This window comes from Anolis carolinensis, chromosome 6 (assembly GCF_035594765.1).
Source record: "Anolis carolinensis isolate JA03-04 chromosome 6, rAnoCar3.1.pri, whole genome shotgun sequence".
NCBI classification, from domain to species: Eukaryota; Metazoa; Chordata; class Lepidosauria; order Squamata; family Dactyloidae; genus Anolis; species Anolis carolinensis.
Window position 1 is genome coordinate 32,969,541 of NC_085846.1, and position 18,164 is coordinate 32,987,704.

Here is an 18,164-nt window from a genome sequence, read left to right on the forward strand (position 1 = left end):
CCCTTGACGTTAAGTCCAGTCATGTCTGACTCTGGGGGTTGGTGCACATCTCCATTTCTAAGCTGAAGAGCCGGCGTTGTCCATAGATACCTCCAAGGTCATGTGGCCGGCATGACTGCATGGAGCGCCGTTACCTTCCCGCCGGAGAGATCTACTCACACTGGCATGTTTTCGAACTGCTAGGTTGGCAGGAGCTGGAGCAACAGCGGGCGCTCATTCCACTCCCGGGAATTGAACCTGGGACCTTTCAGCAGCTCCGTGCTTTAACACACTTCGCCACCGGGGCTCCTTAATATTCATATTATATTGTAATACAATATACGTATTGTATATTATATTATATATGTAATATTACTAATATTACCATATATTGACACAGCACAATATAGTAATTTATTACCAGTATTGTACTATGCTAATAATATAATATTGTATGTAAATTTAATTTGTAAGCCGCTCTGAGTCCCCTTCGGGGTGAGAAGGGTGGCATATAAATGTAGCAAATAAATAAACAAACATAATAATAGTAATATGAGAGAGGGGAATAACAATAAGAGGGAGAGGAATAATAATAGTAATATGAGAGGGGGAATAACTATAGTAGCAATAAGAGGGGAATAATAGTAGCAATAAGAGGGGAATAATAATAGTAATATGAGAAAGGGGAATAACAATAAGAGGGAGAGGAATAATGGTAATATGAGAGGGGGAATAACTATAGTAGCAATAAGAGGGGAATAATAATAGTAATATGAGAGAGAGGAATAACAATAAGAGGGAGAGGAATAATAATGGTAATATGAGAGGGGGAATAACTATCGTAGCAGTATGAGGGGAATAATAGTAGCAATAAGAGAGGAATAATAATAGCAATAAGAGGGGGATAATAATAGCAATAAGATGGGAATAATAATAGCAATAAGAGGGGAATAATAATAGCAATAAGAGGGGAATAATAATAGCAATAAGATGGGAATAATAATAGTAATAAGAGGGGAATAATAACAGCAATAAGAGGGGAATAATAATAGCAATAAGAGGGGAATAATAGTAGCAATAAGAGGGGAATAATAATAGCAATAAGAGGGGAATAATAATAGCAATAAGTTGGGAATAATAATAGCAATATGAGAGAGAGGAATAACAATAAGAGGGAGAGGAATAATAATGGTAATATGAGAGGGGGAATAACTATCGTAGCAGTATGAGGGGAATAATAGTAGCAATAAGAGAGGAATAATAATAGCAATAAGAGGGGGATAATAATAGCAATAAGATGGGAATAATAATAGCAATAAGAGGGGAATAATAATAGCAATAAGAGGGGAATAATAGTAGCAATAAGAGGGGAATAATAATAGCAATAAGAGGGGAATAATAATAGTAATAAGAGGGGAATAATAACAGCAATAAGAGGGGAATAATAATAGCAATAAGAGGGGAATAATAGTAGCAATAAGAGGGGAATAATAATAGCAAGAAGAGGGGAATAATAATAGCAAGAAGAGGGGAATAATAATAGCAATATGAGAGAGGGGAATAACAATAAGAGGGAGAGGAATAATAATGGTAATATGAGGGGGGGAATAACTATAGTAGCAATAAGGGAGAGAGAGGCTTAATAATAACGTGAGAGAAAGGAAGAGGAATTGCAGAGTCATTCCTTGGGCAGATGGGGAGAGGGCGAAGAGAGAGCGAGAGAACCCTGAGCATCCGGGGAACTCCTCCTGTCCCCCTCCCTCTGCGCGCGCCGCCCGCCCTGCCCGCGGAGAAGCCCGGTGCAATGTGCCGCCCGCTCGGCCCGCCCGCCGCAGCCCCAGAAAAGTGTGTCACTGGGGCACGAGGCTCTCCCTGGGCGTCACATGGGGGAGGCTCCGGGGCCGCGTGCCGGGCTCTGCGCAGCCGCAGGGAAAGAGGGAGGGAGGGGGAGAGCGAGGGAGGCAGCCCGGCAGAGGAGCATTCAGAGGCAGCAGCAACCGCCAGAGCAGCCAGAGCAGCATTGCTTGAGCTGTGCGTCGGAAGCACTTGCCTCGCTCTCTTGCCTCCCAAGAGCATCTCCCAGTTGTGTCTCCCTGAGACAGCCTTGGCACCTTCCTTCCTTCGTGGTGGGAGTGCTTTGGGACAGCACTTGAGGGGAAAAGAACCAAAGGGAAGAGGAGGAGAAGGGGGAGACCTTTGGCATCCCTTCCTTCCCTCCTTCCTCATCGCAAAGGATGGCCGCTTTGGACAGCAACAACAACGCGCCTGGTGAGTCTCTCTTTCTTCTTTATGCCTGGTCCCCAAGACCTGCATTGATCCTCTTGGGGGGTGCATCTATGGAATCAATGCAGCAAGGTCTTGAGATCCCATAGCATTGAGAGATGCCAATAATAATAATAATAATAATAATAATAATAATAGTTGTTATTATTGGGTTGCTGTCAGTTTTGCCATATTACAGAAGCATTCTCTCCTGACGTTTCTCCCACATCTATGACAGGCATCTTCAGAGATTGTGAGGTCTGTTGGAAAACTATGCAAGTGGGGTTTATATATCTCTGGAAGGTCCAAGGTGGGGGAAAGAACCCTTTGTCTGTTTGAGGCAAGTGTGAATGGTGCAATTGGCCACTTTGATTAGCATTGAAAAGCCTTGCAGCTTCGAGGCTTGCCTGATTCCCTCCTTTGTTGGGAGATGTTTGCTGGCCCTTATTGTTTCATGTCTGGAATTTCCCTGTTTTCAGAGTGTTGTTCTTTAAATCTCTTTAGAGATTTTTAAATACTGGTAGCCAGATTTTGCTCTTTTTCATGGTTTCCTCCATTCTCTTGAAATTGTGGAGTTCAGTGTCTTCTCTGTGTAGTCTGTGTGGTGGTTTTTAAGAGTGGTCCAGCATTTCTGTGTTCTCAAATAATATGCTGTGTCCAGGTTGGTTAATGATGATGATGATGATGATATTATTATTATTCCAATGTAGCATGATGCACCCCAAATCCTCCTCTTGCATGCATACCTCCTGCCCCATCCCATCTCCCTCTCTTCCTCCCTTTGTGTTTGCATTTGGATCTTGCAGGGTGAGGGGTCCTTTTTAAGAAAGGATCTCATTTTCAATTCTTCCTTTCCAAAAGGGGCATTGGGGTTGGGAAGGGGGCAAAAGCCACCTCTCAGGCCACCCCCTTATTGCCCTGCCTTATTTATTCCTCCCTGCTTGGCTTCTCTTGCCAGCCTATGGATCTCAGGCGTCTGATACATGTCTCTCCTTTAGGGATCGGGTGAAATGGAAGTGTCGGTTTCAAAGAAAGAGGTCAGTTTTCAATCTGGGCTACTAATAGCCGCAAGTGACTCCTTAATTTTTTCCTAGGAGAAGCAAAACATTGTGATCTGAGGGGAAAAGCCCTTGGCATTGCTTTCCTTATGATCTGGGGGCACCTCGAGATCGAATCCGGATCATATCTCCCTCTGATCCTTTTCTAGGATTCCCTTCCTCCCCGTCCCCTCCGGAATCCCACTTTCCCGGGGTTCCCCCACTCTGCTTTCCCCAGTCAACCCCTCACGTGTCCCCCTAGCCGGCTCAGCCACGTGCAAAGTTTGTTTTCCCTGTTAGCCCCGCCCCTCTCCACTCATTGGTCGGCTCCACTATCATTAGCCTATCAGGCACGCCCCTCAGAGGGTGGCGTCACCATCCCGGAAAAGCGAGAGGGTTTGATGCTTCCCACCAGGAGGGCGGAGCTTCCTTCACACGGAGGGGAGGGATTGGGACCAATAGGGAGGCGAAGGGGCGGGGTAAAGCGTGATGGGCGGGGCTTGGGGGAAGCAAGGCACCACGTGCGAGGGAAACACGTGAAGCCAGAGCGCTGACCTGCCAACCTTACAACCTCGAGATCTTTTGGAAGAAATATTCAAAACCTGCATCCACAGCCTCTGAGCACGTGTAGAGGGCTTATCAGTCAAAGCAAAACAGGAGCATTTGGATTTTTTAAGACCCACTTAAGGCTACTGTTGTTTACATATGTACAGAATGGGCTTTATTTATGCCCAGAATGATTTTTTCCCTAAAATATAGTTAAGTGCCTCTGATCATGTGCAGAGAGCCTCCCTTTTCATTGTGTATTTTCTGCATGGCCATGTTCCAGATTCTCTCCTGACGTTTCGCCCACATCTATGGCAGGCATCCTCAGAGGTGTAAGGTCTGTTGAAAACTATGAAAGTCAGGTTTATATATCTGTGGAATGTCCAGGGTGGGAGAAAGAACTCTTGTCTGTTTGAGGCAAGTGTGAATGTTGCAATTAATCACCTTGATTAGCATTTGATGGCCTTTCAGATTCAAAACCTGGCTGCTTTCTGCCTGAGGGAGGTAGGAAACTGCTAGGTTTTGAATGTGCAAGGCCATTAAATGTGAATCGTGATCAATTGCAACATTCACACTTGAGTGTTTTTTCTCCCAATCTGGACTTTTCACAGATATATAAACCCCACCTTTCTAGTTTCCAACAAACCTCACACCTCTGAGGTTGCCTGCCATAGATGTGGGCGAAACGTCAGGAGAGAATGCTTCTGGAACATAGCTATACAGCCTGGATAACTCACAGTAACCCTGAGAGAGATGTAGTTTGTATTTGCTTTGCAATGATCTTGTGTAGGGAATTTCTGCAAGTGGAATAGAATGTTATACATTTCCTCTCATGAGTATAGGAAAGTCGCCTATAGTCATGTCATGTGAACTTTGGTACAGCCCAATTGTTGATATATTTATTTTGGTATAAGTCCCAATGAGGTCAGTGTGACATAGTCTCCAATTGTGACTAGTATTGTACTATTTATTTATGTATGTGAGGCCTCTCTGTCTCTGAATTTGAATGTCCTTGGCCTGATTCCTGCTGGGTGGAATTTTTTACGTATGTGTTGAATCACTAATCAACCATTGATTGATCTATTCTTGTTGGGCTCACTAAAGGGAGACCAGTCCTTGTCTGTGTGGTTTCTGACTTTTTAGTTTTGAATATGTGACTTGATGTTAAATATTACCCAATGGAGGTGCAGCAGTTTGTAATCATGGGAGTCTTAGTTTGGTGAGGCACCAGCATTCTTTGATAGAGAAGGATAAAGACCTTGTGATACTACAACTCCCATAATTCCATAGCATTGAGCCATAGGTGTTAAAGTCGTATCAAACTGCATTAAATATACAGTGTAGGTGCACCCACAGTCGCTGGGGTCCACTCAGCCAGAGAGCGAAAAAAAGAGGGAGGTCTTACGCTGCTGTTTTTTATATTCTGATGTTTGACTTAATTGTGTGTTTATCTGGATTGTTATATTTTATGTTCTTATTTCAATTCTGTTTTTGCTTTGATTGATTGTTGTGTTTGTATTAATGTTTTGTGGGCATCTGTCCTATATGTAAGCCGCCCTGAGTCCCTTTGGGGAGATGGTGACGGGGTATAAGAATAAAGTTGTTGTTGTTGTTATTATTATTATTATTATTATTATTATTATTATTATTATTATTATTATTATTATTATTGGATGAGGAAAATTGACCTGCAGCATCCAGGGACTACCTTCACTGGAGATCCACTATGGTAGGATCAGCCACCTCTTTCAGGGTCAAGCAGCCTTGTGTCAAAGGCCACGTGTATGTGGCTAAAGACCCCACACGTGTCTCCAGTCATTCTTGAGCTGCCCTCTTTCCAAGGGACCGAGGACAGGCGACACCCAGCGTAGTCCATCATGACAGCGCCTTTGCATCTCCCCACCCATTTGGAAGGCATCCAACTGGGTCCTCGCATCACCCTCTCCCTCGCAAGGTTTATTTATTCTCCCTGACCCACTTGGGACAAAGCATCTTATGCAAACTATATATTAAATTAAGCATGCAAACTCAGAGGCTCCTGACTGGGAAGGCAGACTGCAGAATAGGGAGGCTTGTCCCGCCGGAGGGCCCTGCCCTGCCACCATTTCATGCCCTGACCTGCCAGGAGTGCAAACTCTGCTTCCTGACTGTTGAAAGAAAGAGAGTCAATAGTAGGAGGGCCATGCGAGGTGGTTTTTCCGGAGAGGCCGTGAGCAAAGCAAACACAAGGCCGTTGGTGCCAGCGGGATTGCTAGCGAGGTCACGTGCCAGGGCCACACTCACAACCCAGACAGCGTGATCATGCCTGCCTTGACACGCCAGACACCTGGCTGGCTCCCAGACTTCCGCAGACCTAGAGGCTCTTCATTGAGATCAAGGGCCCCAGCCTGAATAATCAGCGCCTTCCTTCGCCCTTGGGATCTTGCCTGGCCTCAGCAGGCGTCCCTACCTCCCTGGAATAAAGTTCTACGTTATAAACACTGTATGGCATTGGAAGTGTATTATTCTACCCTGGAATGAATGACTTCCAGACGAAGCATATCATAAAATTGCTTTGGAGGACCTACAAATGTTTAGAGAAGCATTATCTGTAGGCCTCCAATGTGGATCTATGGCAAGCATGGGCAAACTTCGGTCCTCCGGGTGTTTTGGACTTCAACTTCCACAGTTCCTAACAGCCAGTTAGGAGTTGAAGTCCAAAACACCCAGAGGGCCGACATATGCCCATGCCTGATCTATGGTCAACTTTCAGAGGAACTCTGGAAGAATTGACCCATAAAATTGTACTGGCGACCCATGCTGGATCTACACTGCAGTTCTGAACTGCACTGAAATTAATTATATAGGTCAAACTGCATTATTTGACAGTGTAGATGCAGCCTAAGTGAAAACACTTCATCTAGGCATCACTAGGTCCTCCAGAGCATCTCGAAAGTCTTATTTTTCTTAGTAGGATTGTTTAGGTCAGTGGTTCCCAACCTTTTTTTTTTTTTTTTACCAGGGACCATTCTGACCAGGGACCACTTGACTGGGGACCACTTTGGCCAGGTTCCACTCTCCAACATTAGTACCAAAAGGGTTATAAATCAGTTTTTGGTCAACTTTAGATTCAGTTTGGTTCTCTGGGGTGCTGATTCGGAAAATTGCATTAGATAGACCTCATCAGCTCTATTTTCTAATACATAACCTATGCCATTCAGTAGTTGCCATCAGTTTGCCCACAGAAAACCGTATTTAATAATCTAGAGCTGATATGGTCTATCCAATGCAATTTTCTGAATCAGTACCCCTGGCACCAATTTTTCCCATGGCCCACAGGTTGGGATCCATTGATTTAGGTGAAAATATGTGGGTACTTTTAGTCTTATCCTTTTGTATAGTGCTGGAATGAGGCTCCTAGTGATGTCTTTGGCCCTTCTGTTTGGCCTTTTGGTGACAAGACATTTTCCTGAACTTGCCTTATGGTCTTTAAGTGATGAAATGAGGCTAGGAGTGCAAGCCATGGGTGCATGTTACCTCCACCATGTCTGTTTGTGCAAAAATGCAAAGAGAGCCTCCTGTGAGCATAAGTCTCCAGGAGAGAGTAAGATGGTCATTTGGTGAATAGAGATGAATGAGCCCCAGAAGTGTGTGATCTGGATGTTTTATTGAATAATGATCATGTCCTCTTGTGCCACTTATTTTCTACAGCCATATAGGAGCAAGCATGCTGCTTGCTCGTGTTTCATGCAATATGCAGCACACTGAGCTTGTTATGTGATTTGCCCCACAGTAGTAGGGGCTGAGACACTTTACACTTCAAAGCCAGATAAGAGTCATGGCTGGGAAGAGAGCCACAGGGGTCTTCTAGTCTGACCTCCTGTAGAAATCCACAACTAGCGCATCCCTGCTAGGCGTGCAGAGAGGAATTATATAGGCTATACAAGCAATTAACATTTTTTCCTGCAGTGTTCTAAATGCAACAAAGCATAAAGAGTACCTTTCCTTACCTTATGGTGAATGCTTCTTCACTGGGCCTGCTGATAGGGAAGGAGAGGAAAAAATATCCAGATTTCATTCCAGAAGTAGAGTAATGCAAGGGGTCAATGCTTCAGCTATGAGTGCTTGTCCTGCTTAAGGCAGATGATAAATTGAATTGCCCATTTGTGAAATCATGATGAAATAGCCACCTTGGACAAGATTAATTTAATTACGTATCATTTTATTATTACAATTTTATTGCCAGGTGGAGAAGAGTATGGATTGTCTGCCTTGGGTGTCAAAGGGAGTGGGAACAGCCTAGTATTGAGCCTAGTCCCTTCTGTTCCTATAAGGTTGAGTTCTCTACATCAGATAGTTTTAAGAAACATAATGCTAGAAGACAAGGTTGGTAACATACTCCTGGTGAGCATTTAATAAAACAGCACATACATCTGAAATCCTGGTGCATTTTGGGACCATAACACCCAGAATCCCCTAGACAATATAACCCTTCAGCTATTTCTGTAACATAAAAGCGGAGGCGATGTTGGCAGGTTGAGAAAAGCAGTGCTTGCCATACTAGCAGGGATTGTATTGTAGTGCGATCTTGGAGAAGTTTTTTTTCCTGGACTGTAACTCCCCAAATCCATTATTTCTTGTTCTAGTCCAGAAAGAGAACTTTTCCAATTTCTGTTTTTAACAATTGCCAAACAAGCAGTCCTCTCTCTTTTCCCCGGCTCCTCAAAATATTTGTGTCCCACACAAGGAAGGTCATGAGCCAGTAGGAACCAGCCAGTGGCTATAAAAGCCTCCCAGGCGAGAGCTGGTCAAGGGCTCCTCTGGCTTGTTGTTGCAACGGCCTGCCTGGCCCTTGAACGTGGCTCTCACATGTGACCTTGTTTATAATCCTGTTGGCTCTGATTGCTTTGTTTTTCCTTTGCTTGAGGCCTCTCCTGCCGCGCTTGCCCTTTGGCAAGTGGCCCGGCTCAAAAAGCGGTGTGTGTTTTCCTCTCATCTCCAGGTTCCCAGGTTAGCCACCCTCTTCAACTCCTAGGGCGTGATAGTCGGCTGTTGTTTTTTTCCTTCCCCCTTTTTTGGCTTCCTCCCATGTCTTCAACAATCACTTGGCCACCTGCCCTGTTTTTCCTCTCTGCTCTTGTGTGTGTTTTCCCTTTTACAGCATTGAAATGTAGGTCAGCAACAGAGAACAGAGAGGGAGTTTGATTTGCCAGAGAAGCATTTTGGCGGGATGTGCCTCTGAGCTTCCCACCACGGCTCATAAAACAGGATTGGTGTTTGCTTCGGTGCCTGCTGACCACAAAGTTCCCACGCACTTGGCGGCTTTGTTTTAATTACCTCATCAGTAGTTTTTGCTCAGAAGTAGGTTTATCTCCCCCTCTCCAAATCATTCCATTTCATGCACGTGGCCTCAGAGACAGCTCCCATGTGCTCAGCGCCGTATCCCAGTTGCTCACATGTATCGCTGAAAATTCACATGTTCCCAGGGAGAACCAAACTATTAATTGCTACCTTTTTTAGGTGCTTGTCTCCCCCCTTCTTTTTTCCTTTAGATGTGTATATGATAATCCTGTTGTTTACAGCAGTGGCTGCCTCTGGAATGGAGTGAGAAAGATAGGAAAGAAATACACATAGCAGCTGGCAAAAGTGGTAGGGAGAAATCCCTTCTTCAGAGACAGAAAACAGTTTAGTATGTGTCAAACCTGGGAACTATGCTTTTCCCCCAATGACAACTTACATTTGCCTTATTGGCTGGAGGACACTGGAGTTGCACCATCTTTGTTGTAGTAGTCCAAAAACTAGATTTGCCAAGCGCCAAGTATGTAGCCCATGTTCAAAGATAGGGTAGGCATAAGCTTAAATCCAGTTATGAGTCCTAATTGGATTGGACCCATTGAAATAATAGGACATGTTGAGTTATCAGATTCTATGGGTTCAAGGAGTTTAATTCCATGAATTCAAGGGAATAGGAATTAAAATAGAATTTTAGAGCTAGCAGGATCTTCGAGATCCTCTCAGTGTTTCCCAAACTTCGGTATCCAGCTGTTTTGGATTTCAGCTTCCAGAATTCCTTACCATTGGCCAAACTGGCTAGGACTAATGGGAAATGAAGTCTAAAATAGCTGGATGGCCAAATTTTGAGAATAATTTATGTAGTCCAACCCTTTGTTAAATGCTGAACTCTAATCCACAGCATCCAGAGTGTTGTCTGCATAGGAGCTCTTCTTCAGCCAAAGCTGGGAGCAGAATATAACACTCTTGTTTTGATTCAGCAAAGCAATCCAGATGTTCTCATAGAAGCTTACCTAATATGGCTTGATATACCTAGGGCTTGGTATGTGTGCTTCTCTGCCTGCTCAGCGATTCCTGTATTTAGATTTAGGATGACATTTTATTCAGGCCAGTTGTCTAGTGAGTACGCATGCACGTGTGCATGTTTTGCTGTTCTCAGCGTTATGGAGCTTGGCTCACTTGCCTGAGTCAGCGGCAAGTTATTTACCTTCCACTTAATTATAACCTTGCACTTATTGTCTACAAGCAATATCTGCAAGGCCATTTTGTCTCTCCACTGCATTTCTATTTATATGAACCTCTGTCCTCATGCCCCACTTTCAAGAGCCATTTTTATCTGTGAAGCTTTTTCTGCCTTAGGAAAGGTGCTTCCCTTCTCTGCATAATAACATCTTCAGGTTTGGATTGTGTTGGTTGGTATAGGTTACAGGGCCCATCCTTGCATCAAAGAACAGGGCTGTATGCTAACTTAGGGTGCTTCTTAGACATATATGGGATATATAGCTTTCCAACTGAAAAATGGCAAACCTACTTGCGGCACGAGGAAATTATAAGGGTCTTGTTCATGTATCTCTTTCCTCCCTAGAAATATTCTACTTCCCAACCACTAATAATTGTCAGTTTTTTTTGTGCTTGCATTGGAAAATATCACTTTCCAATGCAATTCTCTTATCAGGATAGTCTTTGCAACCGTGAAGGCCTCAAGCTTTAAATACTTTTGAGGTCCCAATATGAAGTTTCAGAAGAACACAGAACTTTCAGCATTAACAAATCTATGCCTGGAAGAAAGATTCTCATGACTCTCTCTCTCTCTCTCCCTGTCCTTTGAATTTTCTACAGGTGGAGTGATCAGCTACATTGGCTCCAATGGTTCTTCACCAAGTCGCACCAGTCCTGTCTCTCTCTGCGGCAGTGACAGTTCCAATGGCAGTTGCCAGCTTTCCTCGCAGTCTGCTTTTCCCAGCTACTTTCCACCATCGCCCACTGGGTCCCTAGGGCACGACTCTGGTCGCCCGTATGGAGGCAGTTCAGCTGGGCTACGTGACGACGCCTCTCCTTCCTCCTCCTCCTCCTCCTCCTCCTCCTCCTCCTCCTCCTCCTCCTCCTCCTCCTCCTCCTCCTATAGTTCTGGAAGCTCTCCAGGAGGTTTGCAGGTGGCTGTGGATGATGGAAGACGCATCTCACCAACCAAAAGCACCAGCAGCAACATTACAAGTAAGTACAGGGACAGACATTACAGCTTGGCAATACTTGGAAAAGCTATTTTTTTAGGTTGCAAGTTCCAGGATCCCTGCTGGCTGCGGATTCTGGAAGTTGGAATCCAAAATGAGCAACTCATCCAAGTTCTGATGGCACAGATTATGGATTCTGTGGTGGGCATTTCCACAGCAATTACAATTAAATCAACCCTTCTGCTAGATTATTCCAAGCCTGGGTCTTGGAATAAGGGGGTTTATGGCTAAATCAATTCATCTGCCAGATTATTCCAAATGTGGGTCCAATCCTATCTTATCAGAACACCTTTCTGGCAGCCTTAATTCCTCCCAGCTTTATCAGAGGCAGTTTGGCTGCTTCTGGCCTTTTCAGACCAGTTTCATGGGCTGGGAGTAGGAGCAATCCTGGCAGTACAGAGTAAAAAAACAAAAACAAAACAGTTTTTTGGACACAAAGTCTAATTGCCTGCCTTTCTCTTTCCTTTCTTCTCCTCTCAGAACTCAACGGGATGGTCCTCTTGTGCAAAGTCTGTGGGGATGTTGCTTCTGGTTTCCATTATGGCGTCCATGCTTGTGAAGGCTGCAAGGTGAGCATCTTTCTCTCTCTTTTTCTCCATGCATTGAAGAACGTGTGTGGGATTCAATATTAGGGTGGGATGCAGGGACTGAGGCCAGCCCAAGGTATTTTTCCATTTGAGGCACCAAGTTTCCAGTGGCACACTTTCTTTGAGTGAATGGACATGGCATGCATCCCAGTGGAAGTGTTTGCCTCACAATCTGCGTGGGCATGAATAGAAGCTGCTGCACAATAGGAGACTAGGAAAGGGGTGGGCAACTTTGCTGGGCCCAGGGACCAATTTTTGTATGTGAGTTGACTGTTTTCTCCTGGTTCTGCATTTGCCTTTCATGGCACCTGCATGGCAGCTTGCATTCCTCATTCTTTCAAAAAAAAAGTTACCGTAGACATTGGTGCAAAGATCCTCAGAATATCCTAAAGCCTTTCTTAAATTTGTCACGCCTGTGTGGGGCAGTGATGCAGAATATGGGTCTCTAGATTCCAAACTTCTGTGTACCATGTACCATATAAATCAGGAGACCTTGTTAGTTACTCTATAGCTCACAGTCTCAAGGAACTGGGTTAGAAAGCCTATTTAAGCTCTGAGGGTTTAAATTTAGAGATGAGATCGCTGCCTCACCTTACCTTGACGCTAATGCACTCTCCTCCCTGTTCCAGGGTTTTTTTCGGCGCAGCATTCAGCAAAACATCCAGTACAAAAAGTGCCTCAAGAATGAAACCTGCAACATTGTACGCATCAACCGGAACCGCTGCCAGCAGTGCCGTTTCAAGAAGTGCATGGGAGTTGGCATGTCCCGGGATGGTGAGTCCCTCTTGCACCATGAGTGGGAGGCTGGCACAGTTTGTGGGCTGTGGTTGGTATGGAAAGAGTAGTTGTTGTTTTGCACATTTCTTTGCTCATATAATCATATCTACGTTGAAACTATGTGTTTCTGTGGAGGCTGAGAGAGAACCACATACAATCCCTCACAAATCTTTGCGGATATATTTTAACATATATCTGGGCTACTCCTTTACAATTATTCAACTTACTTTTCCCAAACTCCTTTTTGTTGTTCGCTAGCACTTGCTGCTCTTTCAACTTAACCAGTTAACTTCCATCCTATCTTCTCCCATATCAACAATTCTAGTACCTGTAGTCCTCCATCAAGTTGCCTTACTTGCTTTCACCTTTGTGATGAAATTTATATATGGGATTGAAATCTATATATGGAATGGAACCTATAGATGGGATAAGGCCTTTTCTGTGGTGGCATTGGCAGTAGTATACTTTGCCAAAAAAGTCTGCCCCATTCCCTTGCTGCTTGCTCTTTGACCAAGTTTGCTTTTCAGTAGGCATTGCAGGGCCATACATTGAGACCTTTCCACTTCCAATGTATTTTGGGAGTTCTAGTTTTAAAACGTAATGCTTCCAAAGCCGGTTTTATGAAATGACCACTCCACAAACATAATAACACTCTTCTTCTCTTCTTTCCTCTCCATAGCTGTACGTTTTGGGCGTATTCCCAAGCGTGAAAAGCAAAGGATGTTGGCCGAGATGCAGAGCGCCATGAACAACATGGCCAACAACCAACTGAGTACACAGTGTCCACCTGAGAACATACCAACAGCCACAACCAGCCCCCTGATGTGTCACCAGCCCCAGATGGCACCCTGCTCCCCACCATCCTATGCAGCCTCACCGCCCCAACAGCCTCTGTGCTTCTCCCAGTTCTCCCAGCAACTCACACCCCCACGCTCCCCCAGCCCCGGCGATGTCATGGAAGACGTAATCTCGCAAGTAGCCAAGGCCCACAAGGAGATTTTTGTTTATGCCCATGATAAACTGGCCACAGGCACCCCACCATCCTTGGGGAGTGACAACTCTCCTACTTGGGAGAACAGCTGGTTGACCAGCAACCACCACAACAATGGGCTCTGCCCTCAGAATGACAATTGGAACTCTGATTCTTCTGCCCCCAACAATATCTGTCACCAGAACAACATGAATGGACATCGATTTTGCCCCTCCAACTATTTGTCTGGGCAGACAGATCCCTCCACTGGGCAAGGTTGCCCACGGCAAGGGGACCCCAGAGACATTCTCTTGGTAAGTGCGATATATGCACAGTTCACATTGTCTTTTCCTGCTGAGGTTTATTCAGTGGCCAGTTATGTTTTGCTGCCTTTTTTATAGGTGAGGGATGTGCCATGTTGTAGATTAGGATGTTGGGAGGCCAGAAGGAGAAAATTGCTTGAGGAGCCTCATAGCCCATATCTCAGCTGCATCTGTTGGATGAAATTTTACCTTAGCTTATTTTTTCTTTTGAACCCATTATTTATATAATAACTTGGATCATTTATTTTTCGGGACTGAAACTCACGAGTCTAGTTCTAAATGAGTTATGTTGTAATCAGATACATTATCTTAGGTCAGTCAGTGATAAGAGAGTTAAGAATTATTACTTATAATAAAACTGTGAGTTCCACATTTGCAGTGCTAGAGACTGGAAACAAATGTTCCTTTACGCCTCTTGGGAGTAGGTTAATTTCCAAGTAAACAAGTTGGGACTGGGACTTGCACCATCAATTAACGCATGCGATGGCATCTCAATTGTGTTAATTAGTAAAAGTGGCTTAACAGCTTGGTGATCCACAAGGAGACACTCATCTATTGCTAGTGTGTCCTGGGAAGGTATGAAGGATAAATTATGGGATGAGAGAGACAAAACCGCTGAATTCAGTAGCCCTTATATTGTAGAAACTTACACCAGGGACATATAAGGAAAAGAGAGGTCTTATTATTGTAGTGAAAAATTGGCCTAAGAACTGCACTATATGGGAGTTTAGAAATGGCTTATCTGCCGCTTACAAAGCCCATCAGCCAGCTTTAGATGGATCTGATTCTTGTGTTTGGTTCCATATCTAACGTGACTCCCTATTTTCCACCTCAACAGGCGTGTCCTATGAATTGTCACCCTTATGGTCGCAGTGGCCGCACGGTCCAAGAGATATGGGAGGATTTCTCACTGAGCTTCACACCTGCTGTGCGAGAGGTTGTGGAATTCGCAAAGCACATCCCTGGTTTCCAAGAACTGTCACAGCATGACCAGGTCTCGCTACTCAAAGCCGGTACATTCGAGGTAGGCTTTTTTCCTAATTATGAGCTACCAGATGTTGCCATGAGGGAATGTAGTGAGAAAAACTGTGTCTGTGAGTGTATATATACACACTCATATATACTTGTACATCAATGGTTCCCAACTTTTGGGCCTCCAGGTGTTTTGGACTTCAGCCCCCAAAGTTCCTAACAGCTGGTGAGCTGGCTGGGATTTTTGGGAATTGAAGTCCAAAAGCCCTGGAGGCCCAAAATTTGAAACTACTGTTGTACATGCTGATAATAGTAAGAAGCAAGGTTGCTTTATAAATCTGAAGTTCAGTAAACACTCTTAGTTTATTTCTTAAAAGCAGCATAATGAATATGGAATAAAAAGAGTAATATTTGATGAGTGAATGTATAGCTTTGATTTGTTTTTGGGAGACTGGACCACACCTAGTCCCGAAGCAAAATAAATGCTCCAAAAGCAATTTATTCCAAATTGTTTGAGTAAAGATTTTTCATTGTTCCCCCAACAAGGAACAATGGGGATAGACAACATCTTTTGATGCCAAAAATGGGGTTGCAGTTAGAAGGGAAATCCAGAGAGCTCTGATGCACATATGGACACCATTAGGCACACTCTTTGGAGCTGTGGCGTTGTGTTTATGTTTGTGGTATACACAACTATTCTTGTTTTCCTATCTTTTGAAGCTGAAGTATTTTGATTGTTTAAATGGGTGAAGACTGCAACTCAAATCTGAACTACTAGTCAAAAGAGAGATAGGAGGTGTTTAACAGAGATGGTTATAATGTTGGCCATCAAGACGTTGTATGATTGTAACAGGTCAACTTTAACCAGCTAATGTTGAGAAATGAGGATAGATACATTAGACATTTTCTAGTCTGGGATGTCATCTCAAACATTTCTAATTCCATTTGATTAATGGATAAACCACCATTAACTGGAAGCCAATGCATAAGGCATTTGACTGGGTTTTGTGGACACAAAGAGTTTCCTGTGGTCTGACAGGTGTTTCTCTTTTCTTTCTCCTCTTCTCCAGGTGCTGATGGTTCGGTTTGCCTCCCTGTTCAATGTCAAGGAGCAGACTGTGACGTTCATGAGTCGCACCAAGTACAGTCTTGAGGAACTGTGGGGAATGGGCATGGGGGACTTGCTGACATCCATGTTTGAATTCAGCGAGAAGCTTGGTTCTTTGGAGCTCTCTGAAGAAGAGTTGGGGCTCTTCACAGCTGTTGTCCTGATCTCAGCAGGTGGGTGTCCTTCAGCATGCATTGCGCCACAGAACTCCTTTATATAACTCCACTTTTCCCCATTGACATGCCGTCTTTTCCATGAAGAGTTTATAGCTTAGTATATTTGCCCAACTATCATAACTGGAACAGGAATATTTCTTGTTGTCTCCGGTTCCTTTTCCTGCCCCTCATTTTTTAAGAGACTCTTTGGGCCAAAAGGCCTATCATCCTTTGTATTAATTTCTGAAGTCATACGTTCAGGGATGTAGCTTTAAAAGGCACGAGTAAGGGTTCAGAAACATTGGAATCCTTCCAATCAGGCTCAGCCAGAGAGTTTAGAAATAATTAAAATAACTAATTACGCCTACTTCATTAACTATTTCAACAGCTATGGGTTGCTTTTTTAGTACCATTGACTGTTTCGAATTAATTTAGCAGTGACAGATTAATTTTCTTTAATGACCAATGTTAATATGTTACTAATTCTGACCTTTCCTAATTTATTCTGGCATTTATTTAGCCTGGAATGGAATACAGTACGAACAACATATCCATAGGACCAATATCTGTGGTTTAATTTATCCACATTTGCCACGATATGTCCCCTCTGACATTGTCCATCAGAATGGCTCTATGTTGTTTTGTAGGCCAGAGGTTCATTTCACTTCACTTGGGATTGCCATTTGCAGTTTTGCATTATCTACCCAAAGTTTAGGAATGTATCCCCTGTGGATATGGGGGTCGTACTATATTTGTTAGATCAACAGCATTAAGTCATAGATGTTTTTGTCTGTTCTTGAACTGGTTTCGCTTCTCATATAGCATCACTAACTGGTTATCTTTGCACCATTCAGATCGCTCTGGCATTGAGAACCAGGCATCAGTGGAGCAGCTGCAGGAGACACTAATCCGGGCTCTTCGGGCCCTCATCCTCAAGAATCACCCCCAGGAGACTTCCCGCTTCACCAAACTGCTGCTGAAGCTTCCTGACCTGCGCACCCTCAACAACATGCACTCTGAGAAACTGCTCTCCTTCCGCATTGATGCGCAGTAGACGGAAAATGAGGCCCACACATTTCTACTGTCCCACCTTCCTTTCTTGCCTTCCCTGCATCGTTGCACTAACCAGACTGCCCTATGGGCCTGGACCCAGCTAACTATTTATACTGGTGTAGCATCTGCTGCCCCCACCTGTACAGAAGCAAGCAGAACTGCCGGTTTTTTGTAAATATTACCTTATGTATATTGGATTTGTCTGAATAGTATGGCACTCTTCCCTGCCGTGGTGCCAACCACATGGGAATAATATATTGAAAGCAAAATGCCTGGATTGTCGTCTTGCATTACTCGCCTCTCATTCCTCCTTTACCTTTCGAAATTTCCTCAAGCTGGGAGCGTGATGGGGAATTGAGATCTGGCAGGAGTTATCTCTTTTGCAAGAAATACTTGAAACCTTATACACAGACACATCACCACCTTGCTATAGACTTTTGGCCCACTGTGATTAGATGTCATAGAAATTAATGAGACTTCCATATTCCACATCTAACGGTAGAGTTTTTTAAAATGATGTGGTTTGACAAATGTAATTATTTTATACAACTGTCACCTCTAGTCAATTTTATTTTATATATTTCCCTTCTTACCAGAGGTGAAAGTAGAATTGGGTGTTCAGATTATATGCAAAATTTTGCCCCTTTTCAAATCTCTATCCTTATGGGAGAGTCTTCCTTGCCATCATATTTTCATTTATCCCAAGCCTAGTTCTCAATTAGAAGCCACTGATGTGTGCCACCACTAAAATCCTACTTCTTTAGAAAGCCAGAGAGGCAAGATGTTTTTTATGTTTAGGAGTTACTGAGCAACCTCTCTTGGGTTGGGACCTCAATGAACAAACTGAGAAGTTGCAGTTTTTTTTATCGTGTCAGAAGCAAATTGAGAATATA

General features: G+C 43.9%; 1 protein-coding gene across 1 annotated transcript; it reads left to right on the forward strand.

Moving 5' to 3' along the window:
* The first annotated feature begins 1,759 nt into the window (after positions 1-1,759).
* nr1d1 (nuclear receptor subfamily 1 group D member 1) lies at positions 1,760-17,542 on the forward strand. The gene is made up of 8 exons (XM_003222449.4): positions 1,760-2,247; positions 10,935-11,309; positions 11,807-11,895; positions 12,543-12,687; positions 13,370-13,974; positions 14,822-15,007; positions 16,026-16,236; positions 17,073-17,542. Exons 1-8 carry the CDS (start codon positions 2,214-2,216, stop codon positions 17,270-17,272), a joined length of 1,845 nt encoding a protein of 614 aa, XP_003222497.2. The 5' UTR covers positions 1,760-2,213; the 3' UTR covers positions 17,273-17,542.
* Positions 17,543-18,164: the final 622 nt, after the last annotated feature.